General features: G+C 38.5%; 1 protein-coding gene across 6 annotated transcripts in view; it reads left to right on the top strand.

Annotated features, from left to right (window-relative positions):
- NUDT4 (nudix hydrolase 4) overlaps window positions 1-12,507 on the top strand; it is a 53,478-nt gene extending 40,971 nt beyond the window's left edge. For 2 of the 6 annotated variants that reach the window (XM_073327557.2, XM_073327554.2), the window contains 2 exons: window positions 5,199-5,283; window positions 8,618-12,507. In XM_073327557.2, the coding sequence (XP_073183658.1) occupies window positions 5,199-5,283; window positions 8,618-8,820 (288 nt within the window). In that variant the 3' untranslated portion in view covers window positions 8,821-12,507. Of the gene's footprint in view, window positions 1-5,195; window positions 5,288-8,617 lie in introns of all 6 variants that reach the window. The other 4 variants (XM_073327556.2, XM_073327552.2, XM_073327555.2 and 1 more) reach the window with 3 other exon arrangements.
- The last annotated feature ends 5,464 nt before the right edge of the window (window positions 12,508-17,971 follow it).

Here is a 17,971-nt window from a genome sequence, read left to right as displayed (position 1 = left end):
CAAATTCCTTTTCCCTTCAAGTGTGGGTGACAGAGACCCAATCTAGTCCACTTGAGTTACTTTTTAGCTTCTGGTGGTACAACTGCATCTTCCAGTTTCTGTGGTTTGACAATCACTATATATTTTTTTTTAAATGTTTCCCCTGATGCTTTGTGACAGACCCACACAAATGGGGGAACTGATACAAAGTAATGTCAAATGCTCACAAAGAATTGGGGAATAAAACCTCTAATTTTTTCTATAGTTATTTTAAATGTTGATTGCAACAGTAGCAGGCCAGACATTATGTTCTTTATTCCTTGAAAAGATTACCACATCAATAGTTTGAGACAAGTGGAGTCTTCCCCTGCTCCACAATCAAAGCAAACCTTGAGGTAGATGTGTTAATTATATCTCCCATATAAAAGCCTTTCCAGGTACTGTAAATAAATAGCTTATATTAACAATGCCAAAATAACTAAAATAGTTTATATGGTCCAATTTAATACATAATACAATATGCACCTGAAGCACCACTTAAGTGTGTGGTGGGATCTATTAAATGATGTCAGGCTGTCCGGGAAAAGGAATGCTATACAAAATAAAGGTGTTTACTGAAAAAGGCATGTTGAACACATTGCATTGACTGGCCACTGTATGAAAACCGTTTTATTAGGAGAAGGTGTTATGTATAAGCTAACAGATGCTGTCTGGCACAGGAAATTAAGTTATAAGGAAAGGTAGAGGTGAGTTACGTCTACTACAAAAGGTTCTAAAGTGATAATTTTACCATTATTTCATGGCTGAAATCTAACACATACACTTGAACTCATTGCCAGTATGAAAAATAAGTGGTGTGATCTTAAACTAAATTGGAGTAAGTAAAAAGATAGTCTCAGTATAGCATTGCTGCTTTAAAGAAAATTAATGTTTAGGATTACAGATTGTTAAAGAATAGATTAAAAATTACAAATCTTATTTTACATAGACCCTGAAAATAGTTCTCAATTTCCACCTTATTTATCTCCCCAAACTATGTCTCTCAGAGTCTGATTCTCAGATAGTAGCTTAGCTGATGACATAACACACCAGGAAGTGCAGTGAATGTAGCTCTATTTTAGATGGTTATGTCAACTGTTGCACAAGTGTCTGAACTGGAGTCTTAACAAGTGTTTAGAAACCTGTAGCTGCCTCAGAGGCAGACAAAGATAATATACCTGCATACTTCGATACCATGCAGAGCAGAAATTCCTTGAGAGAGCTGATAGTAAGCTGGGATGTATAGTACCGATGTTCAGAGTAACTCTTAGCCCAGTTAAACTACAAGTGCTTTTATTTTAATCCGGTTCTTGTCTGTTTTCCATATTGTGCACCAGTCAGTCCCATAGGCTGATCATACCCTGTTTCAAAATTTCCAGTCATGTGACTGTCAGACTTTATGTTGAACTGTTATGAATCATCAACAGATTAAAAACTAGAAATAAAATTAAAACAAATTCACTTGATTGTCAGATATTTAGTTTTAAGACATGAGTTAAAAGATACGGCTTCATATACCATCTGAGATAAAATATGGCTTCCGTGGCTAAATGATGTCTGAATACTCGCATTCCTAATTTTTTCTTTCAACTTTGAAAACCCAGATGGCTTGAAATTTTCTTCCTCCTTTGGATCGTAAATGGCAGTCCTAGTAGAGACATACTATTTTTCTATTTGGTGGTATGAAATACATCAAGGAGAGACACTCAGATTACAAAAGTTCTGAATCAAATATTAGGTGGAGTTTATCTACAGCAGCAATCTGCCAGTGAACAGACTTAAAAAAAAAAAAAAGGCATTTTATCCTACTCACAGGCTGAACAACAAACTTTGAATTAGCTAAAACATAAATGGCCCAGGGATACACCTCCATCTTTAGAAATAGCAAAAATCTGTCTCCCATACTTAAAATACCTCTTCCACGTTCCATGTCAAATGACACCAACAGAAGTTGGTCCAGTAAAAACTATTACCTCACCCACCTTGTTTCTCTAACATCTTTAACAGTATAATACTCTTACCCCTTGAGGAGGATACTGTGGAACTGATGGATTGATGCCCAAGTCACGTAGAGTGAGGCAGTGAGATTACTGCATCTGCCATATCTACTTTAGCTGTAGGTTTCCAGAAACCAATAATGTTGGAGATCAGCCTCATTGGTGAATATTTTCTCCAAGTTCAGCCACTGTTCGTGCGAGTGTCGCCATAGTATCCAAATATTTCAGAGGTAAACTAGATATGCATGAGATCCCTAATAGGTAGACTTTTTGGAAGCTTCTGTGCAGTTTTCTTCCTAAACTTGTAAAGGTTATATACACAAACTATCATTTCGGTACAAAATCTTACTCGGATAGGATTTGTGGCATGCCCTAAAGGTGGTCAGATTTGGATTAGCCTAATTGCAGGCAGCCTATTCCTGTGGATCCCCCCCCTCAATGGAGAACACCCAAGATTTTTTTTTTTTTTTGGTACCTCTATTCTTTGGTTGCTTCCACTTTATTGCTCAGATTGTTTCATAGTGTAGCCCTTGCATTTCTTTTAGGCTGCATCTAACACTATAGGACTCCTAGGCCTGGCTCCACTGCCGCTCAAGTTGATGTAAGTTATGTCGCTCAGGGATATGAAAAAATCACCCCCCAAGCAATGTAGCTTACATCGACCTAGCGCGGTGTCTGCACTGCGCTATGTCGGTTGGAGATGCTCAAGGAGGTGGAGCACTTAAGTCAACAGGAGAGCGCTCTGCCATGAACTTATCACATCTTCACGAAACCTGCTAAATCAGTGCTTCTGCATTGATCGCAGCGGTACCAATTTAGCGTGCAGATCTAGGTAACACAGCTGTACCATGTCTGTCTAGTTACTCATCCCTTATTTGGCTCTTCAGCTGGAGGCCTGGCCACACCTTAAACAGCTTCACTCCCCCTAGGTAACTGACTTCAGTTTTAGGGCACATTGGATGGAGCTCCTTACCAGCTAATATAGTTAACTTTTTAAATCAAAGGCAGTTTGTGATGCCTCATCTCTAAAGCAAGGCTAGAAGGTAAGGAACTAGCCACTAAGTACAACCTCTTTTAGGAGAAGAGTTTAAAGCTAGGAGTTAAGCTACATATTTGAATGGTTTGTTAGGTTGTTTTTGGGCAGGCATGCTGGACACCAGTGGTAAAGCAATAAAAGATGCCTACACTGTGAGGACTAAGTTGACTGAATTGCAGAAGTTCCCTCTACCACTGTTGCGGTTACATGGCTAACTACACCTTTTCCCCCCCTTTTTAGTCTGAGTTTACCCACTTTAGGTGTTTGGTCTCTTGTCCTTATCTGTCCCTGTGTGGAATTTCTCAATTCTTCTACCCTTAGACTGGGATCTGGGTACACTACTTGCTTATTAGCCTGCAGCTCTAACAGGGTTTTAGGAATTTATGACTGTGATGTTGACCAACAACCTTCTTAGAATGTTATTTAGTAATTAGAACAAAACATTAAACTATTTAAAACAGCCTACATGTGCACAGTTAGGGCATGTCTACACGAGACAGTACTGCATGGCAATCTAATACACTGTAGATGCACACCTCTGCTTGCCACACAGTAACATCCAGTGTAGATAAGTTAGAAGTCTCATATGTCACTACATACCAAGTTAGATGGTTGAGTTTTGTTCCAGTCGCCAACTTAAAAATTCCCCGACAAACCCTCCTGTCTCTGATGCTCAATCTGTTTCTCTATTCTCCCTTGTCAAAACTGGCTTTGGAGCTCCCCAAAGAGCAGCCGTTAACAGTACTTACTTTGATATCGTCCATGAGTTACCCATAATTGTAAGGTGTTAGAGCCTCTTTCCTTCTTCCCTAGTCACCCTTCTAATAGGTTAGTGGGGGGTCTGCTAACCAGTCAGACCTCCAGGGTGAACACAGCATTCTGTTACATAGTAAGTCACCTGTGTTCCCTCTAAGCTGTGCAGTTGGGCGGCCGCCCAGGAGTGATTCAAGTGCTGCGCACTTGATTAGCAGAGCTGTGCACATCCGGTAGCTGTGTGTTCAGGTGCTCCTCCCCCCAGCTGCTTTGCAGCCACATTGCTCTTGCAGCTGCTCCTGGGACCCTCCTGCTGGCTGTGCAGGGAGGGGTGGAGTGGGGAAAGGGGGTGCTGATGGCAGGGTATTCCCCCTGTCCCCACCCCATACCCCATCTCTGCAGAGCAGGGGAGGGGGGACATGGCTCAGGATAGGAGCAGGAGAGCCTCCAGTGAGTGCCTTAAGGAGACAGCACACAGTGTCTCAAACTTCCCCAGCAGCCAGCACACCCAGTCTGTGTCACACTCACCTCCCAGTACATACTTATGGTATTGTTGTTGTTACTACTTGGTACTTCCTGCAATGCACATATATTCTCTGTAATTTTATTCTTTCCAAGTGTGTTGTTTTAGTGTTTTGACTGGTCTATGCATTTTCATAGCTTTTATTTCTTACACTTAAATTTAATTTTTAGTGAGTTCTAAAATGCTTAACCTGTGCTGGCTGGAGTAATTATCCCTATGATAACTTAAAAAAAAATTAATCTAGGTTTTTTGTTTCTACTGGTAGCACACATCTGCACATTATCTTGGTGTACATAAAAATTATTCCACACGGGTGAAAAAAATTAGAGGGCGCATTAAGTCATACCCTGCTATTGGCAGATCTAGATACAGTATTAATTATTAGAGTACTCAGTCTTGCTCATGAATCTAGGATACTTACCCTTGTCAATTTCACCTATGCTGAGTGAAATTCTATAGTCTCCATTATGCGTGTGGTCAGACTAGATGATCATGATGGTCCTTTGTGGACTCTCTCCTAGGTGTAGATGTTTGAGAGTTAAGTAAATGAATATCATCCAGTTTTCACACCATAGCATCCACTATGCTTTCAATTTTGATTCTATTCAATACTAGGGGTGGCTTTCCTGTTTGATGGGAAAATGGAAGTTTAAATACTCTTGTGTTTCTTACTGCAATAGTAAGACTTATGAAGGATTTTATAACCATATCAAATATAGTAAATAAGAGTTGGTTTTGTTGTCTAGCAGATACATTGCACACTTTAATCTAAGGTAAATTTAAGAATATGAATTTTAAAAAGTGTATGTCTTTTTAAAAATAACTTCTAAATTACTGTGAATTGAAATGTGTGTTTCTAACATTCAAGCAGAACCAAGACCGGAAGCATAGAACTTACGTTTATGTTCTTACGGTGACTGAAATATTGGAAGACTGGGAGGATTCAGTTAATATAGGCAAGTTTTGTTTTTATCCTTGCTATGTGCTAACTTTAAGTGTATTTTATTTTCTGGAACCTACAACAATGGATTCTTTTCTAAATCTGGAGAGAACCCTAATCTGTGGCAAAACTGAAATGATTGTAAATGGTTTTTCCTCAGCTGTACAAAACTTAACCTTCAAATATAATGTAGAAGTAACACAATCTAGGAAGTAGGCCTTGTAAAGCAATAAGATGGGGGAAAACAGCAACTTTTTTAGACCTAATTGGAACTCCTAGTTGTCTAGTCATAATTAGTCTAGTCTTAATTGCAAGTGTTCAGAAAATGGGTGTGTTTTATGGAAAACTATTTGTAGCGGATTTTTGCTTTTTGTTGAAAAATTTTCAATTTCTTTCCAGAAAACAGAAAGAAAGATGTATTGATTTCCATAAGAAAACAATAAAAAGGCCATTATCAAACTTTAATGAAAAACTTTGACTAGCTTTTAGTCAAACTTATACTTCATCACTTCCCTAGCTCTTGAGCAATGCCAGTATTAGTCAAAAGTAAGGATAAGATTAGATCATGGAAGTCACAGGTTCCGTAACTTTGAGACCTCTGTGACATTTTCCACTTCAGGCTCAGGGCGGCAGGGCCAGAGCTCTCAGCCAGCAGTGGGGTACTTGGAGCCACTGGCTCCCCCTCCCACAGTGGGGCCTGGGCTCTCTTCCCCCTGCTTGGGCTCTGGTCTCACACACCTCTCCCCCCAATTATTTTTAGTAAAAGTCACGGACAGGTCGCAGGCTTCTGTGAATTTTTGTTTGCCTACAACCTGTCTGTGACTTTTACTAAAAAAACCGTGAGAAAATTTTAACCTTAGACACAAGTTATGTTTACTGGCTAAAGCCTGCTAAGTTTAGAGGCATAGAGTATCTAGTCCAGTGGTTCTCAACCCATTTACCATTGTGGGCTGCATATGCAGTTCCCTGTATTATGTGGGCTGAATTCACACAATGTATACTACCTGTATGGCCCTGAGGCCATCATATGGGCTGCAGCTCTGTGCTGATTGGACAGTAGGCGGCCCGTAGATTGAGAACCACTGATGTAGTCAGTCTAGTTAAACAGCATTTTTTTGAAATGTATCACATGACTCTACCCTTTTGCTAAAGTTAATCAGTTACAGAGATCCCTAACTATTTAGTCTGCCTTCCATATGGCTTTACCTAAATATTAACATGTTGCACTCATTGAGCAGTATGTTGGTCAGTTATCTGATGGATCACAAAGGAATCTGCACCAAAACAGTATCCTTGGTTGGTTGGTTGGCTTTTCCATTTCAGGAACTGAACTTTAACAGAATACAATAAATTATAGTTTGTGTTTTTGTTTTTTTTTCCCCCATCAAGTGGTATGTCAGTCATGACTGTGTCCCTTTAAAAGAATGTTTTAAAAATTACAATAGCAGCACAATATATGTAATGCAAGTTGTACAGAAAATGAAAATGGAATTAACAGATTTTTCATGTTTTCAGTGCAGAAATAACTCCTTTAAAAAAAAAAAACACCTTAGTGCAAGGGTCCCCAAACTGTGATAACTGTATCCCCAGGGATATGGAAGTCATCTCTGAGGGGTATGTGGGAGAAATTGTGCAATGGTGGATTTTATTTATTGCATTTTCATAGTAGGCTACTCAAATGAAGCTTTAAAACGCTGAACATTTGTTATATAAAATATGGTAGTTTAATTTACTTCAAGATATACCAATGAAAACACAGATGCTGACGTACAGAGACCTCACCTCCAATCACTATACAGTGCGGGTTCAGTTGCCCAACAACTGTCCAGTGTACTGAGCTCAGAATTTAAAGGGTTTTTTCAGTACTATACATTACACTATAACTATATCTGTACGTAACAGTGAAATATGGACAGATGGCTTAAGACAGTGGGATAGGGGTATGCAGGCAGCTAGTAGATCTGGAATAGGGTACACAAAAGTTTGGGAACCTCCGCTTTAGTGCGTTATGGTACTTTCTGGATCATTAAAGGTGTCACAATCATGTGTTTTGTGGTATCAAATAAGATTGTATAGGTTAAAATGAATACTAGAGTTTGTTTCATTTTGGGATACCCTTCATGAACCAGGAAGGAACACATTGATTTCAGGATACAGTAGCAACATTTTTGCAGTTTTAGTGGAAGAGGATTGGGCTTGTGGTTCGAGTCTGGTATACAAACATCTTCAAATACAAATGGTAAAGAAATACTGACAACTTTTGTCAATATATTTGAAAAACAAAATGGAATAACTTATACTTAACTAATTCAGATATTTTTAAAATATTCGTTAAAGGACACACTTCTTAACAGCTGTGCTTTAGATGGCTTCAATTAGTCTGATCAGCGGAGACATGAGGTTTAAGAGCATTTTAGCAACTTAAAGGGGTTGCTTCGGCAAACTTCCAGGTTGCTCTGTTCTCATTGGCTGGAGGTATTCCTCAGGAGTTGCCTGTTTTTCCTTATCAGTTACCAATGCCTGGAGTTCTGCTACTAATCGATCGTCTGACAAATGTCCGATGTTAAACTTACTACCCCTCTATCATCTTGAAGAAGGCAGATTAATATTGCATCATCATAATAATAATGAATAATGTTCCCTCTGGTATGTTTAAAGTGAAATAGCTATTCCAGAATAACTTCAGGCATGAACACTTAAAGTGGATTATGCTACTTTGGAAAAAGGCACTGCTTTCATAAGTGTTCACACACAGTTATTCAGGAGGAGTTTGTGTATACATGCCCTATGCCATAAAGAAGCCAACCATGAATCTGTTCCTGTTCCCAGCCATTAGGACTAGATGTCTTTGTTTTAAAGAGCATGGATTCTGCATAAACTGATCTACTGGATAGAGTAGGTATAGGACCTCTGCAAAAGAGACCCTGTGTCTAAAACGTTTTGTTAGCATCTATTTAGTTTCAATGAACAAGATAAATTTGACTAAATCTTTGTTGTCCAACTTGCTCTTGATGTCACTTTCCCATTCTCCAGTTGTCAGTCTAGCAGAGCACAGACACCCTGGATTTCCAATGTAAAGAAACAAGGGAAAACGAACCTTTTAGAACTCTATACCCTAAAGAGGGGGAGGCACAAAGACCACCTTTCCTCTGCTCAGCTGTTACTCCTGTGTTACATGCTACCCCCACTTACACTTGTGGGGAGGATGCATGATCTTAATTCAGTTCGTATTTTTGCTTTGCACTTTTAAGTTTTTGGACCTGGAGTTTTTGGAACTGGCTGTTGTAGCTGAACTGCTATTGAAACTTGTTTGTAACATATTTTTCTTTGATTGTAAATTACTCCTTCAGGAAGGAAAAGAGAATGGTTTAAAGTAGAAGATGCTATCAAGGTTCTCCAGTGTCATAAGCCTGTTCATGCGGAATACCTGGAAAAACTGAAACTGGGCTGCTCCCCAACCAATGGGAATTCTGTGGTCCCCAGTCTTCCTGATAACAACTCCTTATATGTCACTTCTGCACAGACTTCTGGGTTGCCCTCTACTGTGAGATAAAAATTTGGATTACCTTTTTACTCAAGCGCCATCACAAGGTGGGGGGTGGGGGAATGTCTGTGTTCACATGCAGACACCTTTGACTGTCAGTCCTCAGCAAAATGTGTGAATACATCATAACATTGACACTGACTTTTTCCCTTTTAGCAATGTAAAATAGTATTTCAGCAAACTAAAGCCATATATGGATCTTTTTAAGATGCCTTAACTGGCCATTTTTTAAAAACTATCAATATATAAATTTACACATCTGCTAAAATAGTGAACATCTGGGTTAAGTGGAGCTTATTCCAGATTTTGGTTTAAATGTTTTTAGTCAGGTAGTCTTAAAAAAAAAAAAAAAAATTTAAAAAAAAGTTTAGTAGGAAAATTCTTGAACAAATGGCAGTGACATTTCTCTTAAACTTCCACTCAAAGTGTACAATTAAAGTGCTAGATGACCTCTAAAATACTACCACTATCTGGGAAACTGAGCATGCTATTCAGCTTAGATTACATAAGCATGACTACAATAAAGCACTAAATACATCCAGCCAATCACAGAAAAGGATTCAGTCATCAAGCAATGTTTTCCCCCGTTACCTGGACCTATGGAAACTTAACATACAAAATGTAGTCAGTTTGAGCAAAGATTCGGAAAAGAGGCTCAACCGTTGATGCTCTGTTGCTACAATTCCGAAAGCTGTTCTAAGACTTTTTTTTGTAGTACTTGGCCAAATACGCAAGAAATTCATAATTGTAGAAAGAGGTACATGAAAACTGAAACCATGCTGCTGATCTCCCTTCCCCCTCCTCCAATGATTAAGTGTTGCCTTCCTCTGATATCCTAGCATTCATTTTGCTGATGATGCGATCCCATAGTTTTCTAGGATTGTTCAATTAGTAAAGAAATAGCATCAGTTTCTTCCAGTTTTGTGTCTCTTGTAGCTTCTGTGGCATATAAGACTAAAGTACAGGGTTTGGAAGAAAATTATACCTATAAGGGAACAACCTGGCTAGGTCTAAGTCTGTTAGCAAACTAGTGATCAAGAGGAAATGGCACTTTGGACTAGGAGCAGAAAGGGCTGGTGTTAACGTTTCAGATGTACCAAAATTTTTGTTACCTTATTAATGACTGTGCTGGATATCTCAATTAAAGTTGTAATATTCAGAAATATTTTTGATCATTCAAAATAACTGTTTTTGCTCTCTGAAGTGAAAGTAGAGCTAATGCTACAACTTAGCTGGAATAAACTTGGGACAGCATCCTGTCATAATTACCATTTTCCCCCCTGTACCTGTCAACCAAAAAAGGATGGAAACTGAACATGGGTCCCAAACATGTTCTTGCCACTGTGCCATTAAGACAGTTTTCTGCAAAGAATGCCATCTAGCTCATGCAGATACTTAACTTTTGGAATTTGTAGGATCTAAATATTAATTCCATCACCGCCTCTTTCTGGGCAGCAAGCCAAAACTGAGGTTGTGGTAAACGTGTCTTGTGAAGGTTGTTTTGGGTAAACTCATTCTTTTACATAGCATTTGAATCCTTTGTAAATAGTCCAACTGGTAAATAGTGAGTGTAAAATGAAAAGTAAATGTAATTTAAACATTTTGTTACTCAATACACAACTTCTACTTTTTTAGCACAAATTGTGTACAATGCTGCTATAAATTAAACTTTTGCGTGCTGTTACACTTTTTTAGGAAAATATTGGTGCCACAAGTGATCCTTTTTGAAAAATGAGATCTTTGTGCCATATATAAATGCATTTAAACCATGGATAGTAATGTTTTAGAGGTTTCACCTCATGTAAACTGCTCTTTGAAGAGGCCATAAGTACTACTGATTAGAGATGGCCCTGAACATGAGCCACAAAACAGAAGCCACCTGAACTTTGAGGTGGGGTGTTTTTTAAATTGCTAGATTAGCACTAGCCCTATGGTTCTAGTTCCAGGTCACTTCTAAAACGGGAAGAGCAGGCAGGTCTTTTATTTATAGTTCAGATGCACCACAAAATGGTGGAATCATCATGAACAGTTGATCTCATGAGACTTCAGGTATTTGAGGGCCAAAATCTCAACAATTCATGAGATTTTAAACCCATTTTAATTCTTCTGATCTAAATACCACCAACATTGCCTAGCTTTTGTCCTGACTGAAGGGCTTACAAAATTGGAGAGACTTACTAACTAAAACATCTAGAGAGCTGAAGTCAGGTGCTTTGAAAAGAAGGTCTAATGTACTATGACAGAGAATGGTTTAATGGTAATAGAAATGTCATTAAGTTGATCTAGTCTGCCTATTTGAAACAGTGAACCATTTAATGTTTCAGTCATGTACATGGACACTCATTTTTGTGCAGTAGTCATTAACACACTAAACTGAGCTCATAACTATTAGCCTTTTGAGAAGTTGCTTTTGATTGTACAAAATCCATGAAACTACATACAAAAGTCCAAAGTAGTTACTTGGCTTCTAGTTCATAACTGCTTCTATCTCAAAACCATTTCAGACTCCTGGAATTAAAAGAAAATCCATACTTGTATAAGATATTAGTGGTAATGCATGATCTTTCTTTGTAGCTCTCTGTATTTGATAATGGTGTAAAAATGTACAGAATTGCTGTTGCTAACAAACTGTTGATTGCCTATAAATATTTTAATATTTTGGTTGCACACATTTGGACTGTTAATAGTGCCACTTGAATTCTTAAATGCCATTCATTGTACAGATCTCTTCAGTCTCTATGCAGCTTTCAAAATGAAGCCCCATATTGTTCAATTTGATTTCCTATGCTTTTCTATTCACAGAATTTTGCAGTATGTGACCGTAAAGGTAAACGGACAATACTGTGCAGGCTGTTTTAAGTATGCTACAGGAAACTATTCTAGCAAATTCCTTTTGTATGTTTGAGTCTTTTAAGAGTCAGTGAACACTAAAGTTAAATTCTACAGAAATGGATGGTGTAAAACTTGGGATAAGACAGATAAAATTTTGCATCAGTTCCTGCTGTCAAGATTAAATATAGAAGCATGTTGCTGCTAGCAGTTTCCTCACATTCTTACAAAGGCTTCCAGTTTGGTTTATGAAGTAAACTAGTGGTGGTTTTATGACTTACTGTGGTGCATTATTTGTGCAAATAGGACTGAATTTACATTTTTAATCCCCCCTCCAAAAAAAAAAAAAGTGAGCTGCTGGCAGCTCTGAGGCTTGCCTGGCTATGTGAACAGAAAAAGGAATCTGATTTGCACCAATGGTTTTCCTGTAGCAGCCATGGTTTGGGATAATCATGACCTAAGATAAAATAGATGTGATAGGTATTGCCAATGGAAATAGCTTCAGCTCCACCTGAAGTGGAAGTTTTGTTACAATAAATACCTACTTGAAAATGGATGTTTTAACACTGCAAAAGTATCAAGTGTATTGCACAGAGGCTGTTAAAATGAAAAGCATAGATTGGTGATTCATTGCACATTAACTTTGCCCAAAGTTGGCCTATTGACAAGTCACTGTGGAGAAAATCAAAAGGAAAAATCTAGTTGGTCTGTTTATCAACTGGGTTCTCAGAAGAGAATTTGAAGAAAACCCCCCTAATTTAAGTTGTAAACATTTTGAACTGCTTGCATGGATTTTCTTTAAAGATTGATGTAAGAATTTTGACTTTTTATATTTGAGATAAATATCAAAATAAAACCTGAACTAGTGCTGTGGGTGTCATCTTTTGGTAGGCACTAGTTTTACCAGTGATGGCAAAGTGCTGATATATAATGCTTATGCCCACCTGAAAAGGGTTTAAGGCCTACTTAAATATAGCTCCATCAAGAATCTTTATAACCTTGGTTAGCCCTCTCCATGCTCCAGTTCAGACATGGTAAATGTGGCCTAAAACTGACAGTCATGCACATGTGTTCTTGTTGTGTTCTGAATAGTCCAGGTAATAGTGTGGGTGTGCAAATGTAATTGAGAAATAAAACTCTGCTTCTACAGATCTGTGCTGTAGGAGTTGTCTAGCCACAAACCTTTTTAAACAGAACTTGGCTGAGTTAAGCTGTTTTAATTTTTCAGGTCACCTATTTAATTGCTAGGGTGTGTAAATGTTCAAGACCTCTGCTCCAGCCAGATCAGTCATATTCCTTACTCCTGTCTACTATGTAGACATTTGTTGACAAGCCAAACTAGTGCTACTGTTTAGGACTTTTGTAGGAAAAGCAGTTTTGAAGTTTCCTTTTTGTCTTTTAGTGCCAGCTTTGGAGGGCAGGTTCTCTTCCCCCATCATGGCATGTGTTCCCATGTTGAGAGAGGGAATCTTAACTAAGCTTCATACTCATTCATTCTCCCATATGATAAATGTCTCATGTAGGACACCCAGCAAACAGCAATGCTACTTTCTGAGAGAGCCATGGAGGCTAGCACCAAAACATTTCACTCTTTTCCTGCAGGAAGGCCCTAGGCTAAAAGGAATAGTGTTGGAGAACATCTAGAAAGGTCACAGCCATTTGCAGAGGCTGAGGTTCAAGCACCATGTTTGTGTACCATTCTGAAAGATGGGATCAAGGGCAGTCTGTATTTACTGTCAAAGTGCTGCTCCCAAAAAAACCCCATCCTGACAACTGCCTTTTCCTCTTGTCTCCTCTCTTCTCCCCCCATATACTCCCAGCCCTGTCTATAGGAGATGAAAGAGGGCAAGGATTGGCTGTGTATCATGCAATATTCACCTCCCTACTGCTCTCACTGTGACAAACCACTACCAGTTAATCCTGTTGCACTCAAGACTGAAGCTGGAGAATTTTGACATAAATGGGTGCATATGGTGTGTGTTGGGGAAGTGTTATAGAAGAGTATATTTTAACATCTCTATCTGCTGTGTAGGTTTGAAGCTCTGACACAGGGCCTTGATTCTGGTTGACTTGTAATAAGCTAGTCAGAGTGGTCTTAAGCAGCTGTTGTGCCCCTTTGGTCTGCTTGGTTACATGTAACCTAAGCAAATTGGAAGCCTGAGAGCATTCTAGTCTACCCTGTTTCAGTTGCTGCTGATTAAGCACAACCCCTACATACATGTGATATTTATAGCTAGGTATCTCTTAAGACATGAAGGTATATTATCTCAGTTTGGGCAGCTGGTCCTCTGCTGTAGCATTTTTTTAATTGGTATGTACTAGTGATGAGGCCTACATTTGTATTTGATTGTCTGCCTCCTAATGTAGAAAAAACAAATGGGTATCTCAACATTCCTGCTTACCTCTGTGGTATTGCCAGAGGTGGCTTTGCTCAGCAACCCTGCAGGCACAAATTGGTCTGATGTATCTAACCTCAGCACCTAATAAAGCAGCATATAAACTAGAGGAGTAGGCCAGCAGTAGTTTTCATCTCATCCCTGACCCTAAACTACATCCTTACTTTTTTGAAGGCTGCTTCAGCAACACAATTGAAATTAGGTATACCTTAGAGGTGAGAGGCACCAATAGGTCTTAAGTGCTATCCCTGTGTAAGGATGTTATCTACCTCACAGGCATAAAGCCAGATTTCTACTGTAGTCCCCTACTGAGCGCAGTGGAAGTGTAGAGTAGTTACTGGAGGCAGGAGAACAGCTATCATCTTCTCTAAAACTGTCAGCTGGGGCTTCTGCATTTTTTATAGGTAAGAGGTACTATTCTGCCACATTTGTTCAAGGACATAAGCTGTGTTCAGTACCTCTCACCAATGGAAAAGACAGGTACAGTCTGTCTAACCCTTGGAAAGCAGCAGGTAAGATATTAACCTGGTTACTGCAATCTCAACTACTTTTGCTATATAGCCAAGTTGTCATTTTAGGACAATTTTGCCACCTGTGCCCTGGCCTTTACATAAGGGGAAATGTTTGTTAAAAGAAATGGAATCCAAGAACTGCACTACCAGTGGCTGAGGTAGTTGATTGAAAGCTATGAACACCTCAAGGGCAATGAACAAACCTGTTGTATAATCAGTTTCTACTTGTCTAAGGGGCTAGGTTTAACTCCTACATTGTCAGTTAATGTTCCCAACATTTTTCCTTACTTATACCACCTTTGTCACCTTCAGTTAGTCAAGTCTTGCCCCAGAGGTTAGCTGCACAGAACCCCCATCTTAAGTGATCAAGCCCTTGATCTAGGGCCTGCTCCCTTCCTCCTGGTTGGAGATGCAGCAGTTGAAACCCATCAAAGAGAAGCAGTTAGCTGGGTGTGCCTGCTACTACACTGCAACATCTAAACCGGTATCAATATGCTGCATATAGTTACAACCCAGTGCAACAAGCAGGCTGGTTTATCTGTCAGCTTAACTGTTCTGGACTATCTGCAGCCTCAGGAAGGTATAATTTTTCCACAATCTTAGAGGCAAGAAACTTTGTGTAGCAGGAATGCTTCTGCAGGTGCTGCAAACCACAACTAAAGACCCATGTGACCAATCTTCCAGTGATGTCTGTCTTATCACACAATCAACCATGTTTTCATGTCATGTGTGAACCTCTTCTTTGGGCAAAGAAATACAAATTTGCATAGATTAATCCCTCAACTTTCTCTTTAATGTGAACATGTCTCCTCTAGTATCTGATGTTCTGGGGCTAGTCAAATTGACAGCTTGTCAACATGCATATCTAGGTTAGTTAAATCAGGTATATTTTCCTTTACTAGTGCATGTTACCTGAGTAATGGTGTTTTGCTAAAATAGTTAGACATTTAGTCCACCTCTTGCAGTCACCATATACTTTGTTTGGTCAGTGCTTAGAAAAAATAAAGCAGCCCTCATTACTCATTCCACTCACATCCAGGCTGCTACTTACTATAGATGATGCAGCAAACATCAGGAATAAAGCAATTTAGCTACTGTGTGCCACTCTTCACACAAAACTGCAATACTACAGAATTATTAAGTGGTCACTAGGAAAATGAACATTTTGATAGCATGAGTTGGATTTATGCCCTGAAGTCCATTACCTGTGGTGGACTTATGCAGTTTTATTAACACCTCAGTGTTTTACAGGTGGTGTAAGTATATATTTTTACATTAAGCAATTAGGAATGTTGGCTGGATAGTTTAATTACACTTCCAAAGCATTCAAAACTCCTATATTGTGCAAGAAACCAGAAAATAACCTTTCAAGACCAAGGGAACACAGTCGAACCTTTCTCCCAGAGAGGTTTTGGACAGAATGGTTTACTTGTCTTCCCACTACAAAGCAGCAGCAGCAAATGGAAAACAAGAGTTATGGAGGGCTTAAAAATTTGTCAAAGTTTATTTTATTTTGCACAGACATTATTTAAAGACTACTGTGAAACTGAACAATACCATGGTCATACTACAAAAGGGACCACTTTTTGTAAAATGATGCTCAATGTATATGCAATGAATAATCACTTCCTTTTATTTCAAGTGTCTATTACATTACAGTCATGACAGGTTCTGTTTATAACATAGACATTTTATTTTAAAGTAACCCTCAACATAATTCCAAGTAGGAACACACAAATTGAGGGAAATTTCACAACTTTTGATTTTACTATTCTATTAAGATGTTTTACAGTAACCATAATGTGTTGGAGATACGCTTTCTTGAAAGCTAGAGAAGCAACGCTTCACTGGTTTAGGCTACAGAAGTCATCTAATATCCAAGACATTTATTCTATCAGTTCTAAGTGATTTATACACAACCTCATTTCCTTGTAAAATCATGGCTAAATGTTTAAAAGACAGTTCAGATTTCAGAATGTTAAATGCAAGAAAAAAAGGACCTTCCAGTGTATTTCCTTGACCTAGATTAGTTATTGCAAAAAAGAAATAAAAAAAAATTTAGGGTCTGGTTTACAATGTATGCCTTCTACCTACACAATCATCATCCATAAACTAATATGTAAAATATAGCTTCAACTCTTGTTTAGGCTTTCAGGCCAGTTAGCTCTTAGCACCAATAGCATTGAAGGAAAGCTATACATGGAAATACTATAATTCTTCTGTAAAGGTTAAAAATTCTAACTAGTACTCATGGTAAGGCAACCACATTTGTACTTGTGGCAAATTTTAATTTTAGAGGTCATGGAATGAGCATTAGATAACAGAACATTGTGGGGCATCTCTAATCTCATTTCAGATAATTCAGGCAACTATACAGATGAGCTAAGAACTTCAAACATTCTCAGATAGGAGTCAAAGTCAAATATATCTGCAAGCATCACTTGATGCAAGGCAGAAAACATCCGACATTCTATGTTAAGCTTCATTAAAAGCACAAGATTCAGATGTTAAGTGACTATTGTAATATAAAATTATATTTTCATAGATCCTACTTGGCTTTAATTTATTTTGGACTTGAAGTCCACACTGAAGGATTCTTACAATCAGAGTGCATATCACTGAAGTTATGCCATGAGAAGTTTTTAGAATCCACACATGTTTTAAAAATAAGCATTTAAGGGCACGTCCTTCAAAGCAACTGAAATCTGTAGACATCTCACAGCTATTTACCCCACACATTTACATTGTCCAACAGTACCGAGAAAAAGCAGATTGGGAAGCGATTCAACACCCAACCAGTGGCCCTCTCAGCTACATTCCAGAATTAGATCCTTCAAAACCCTGGGATGCATTGGCTTCTCTATGCACATGAAGTTTACTGCACTCCCCTTTCCTTTACCCTGGCTTCATTGGAGGAGTACTTTTTCCATTCAATTACATATTCAGAGTATGCTAATAAAGGCATTAATTGGTAAATGTGAACAGTAATAGTATTAAAGGTTTGGGGGTTTTTTAAGTGTATCTTTAGCTAGATTTATTTTATAAGAATTCAGAAGAGCCATCTACCATGTTAAAAATCAGTTACCGTACAATTAAGGGTACATGTATGCTCAGTTAATTAGTCACCCAAATAATGACACGCAAGAGAACTACACTAACTAAACTGCACAAATGTTCATCTCAATAACAAAAAACCTGATTTGTTAGTAACAGTAAAGAGGCCTGGCTACTCAACCTGAAGACTGAAGTTCTGCTGCAAGCCACAGACGTGAGAAACTCCATCCAATAAGGAAATCTAACTTTAAATCCATCTTTTTAAGTGTCTTAATCTTGTGCTGAACTAGATCATTCTGAACCAAGTTTTATAATGTTACTATGCAGTGCACTTTGAGGGACAATACCAGTTACCAGTCACTGAAAGCA

This window comes from Lepidochelys kempii, chromosome 1, assembly GCF_965140285.1.
Source record: "Lepidochelys kempii isolate rLepKem1 chromosome 1, rLepKem1.hap1, whole genome shotgun sequence".
Taxonomy (NCBI): domain Eukaryota; kingdom Metazoa; phylum Chordata; order Testudines; family Cheloniidae; genus Lepidochelys; species Lepidochelys kempii.
Note: the sequence above shows the minus strand (reverse complement) of the source record. Positions and strands in the feature narration are given on the sequence as shown.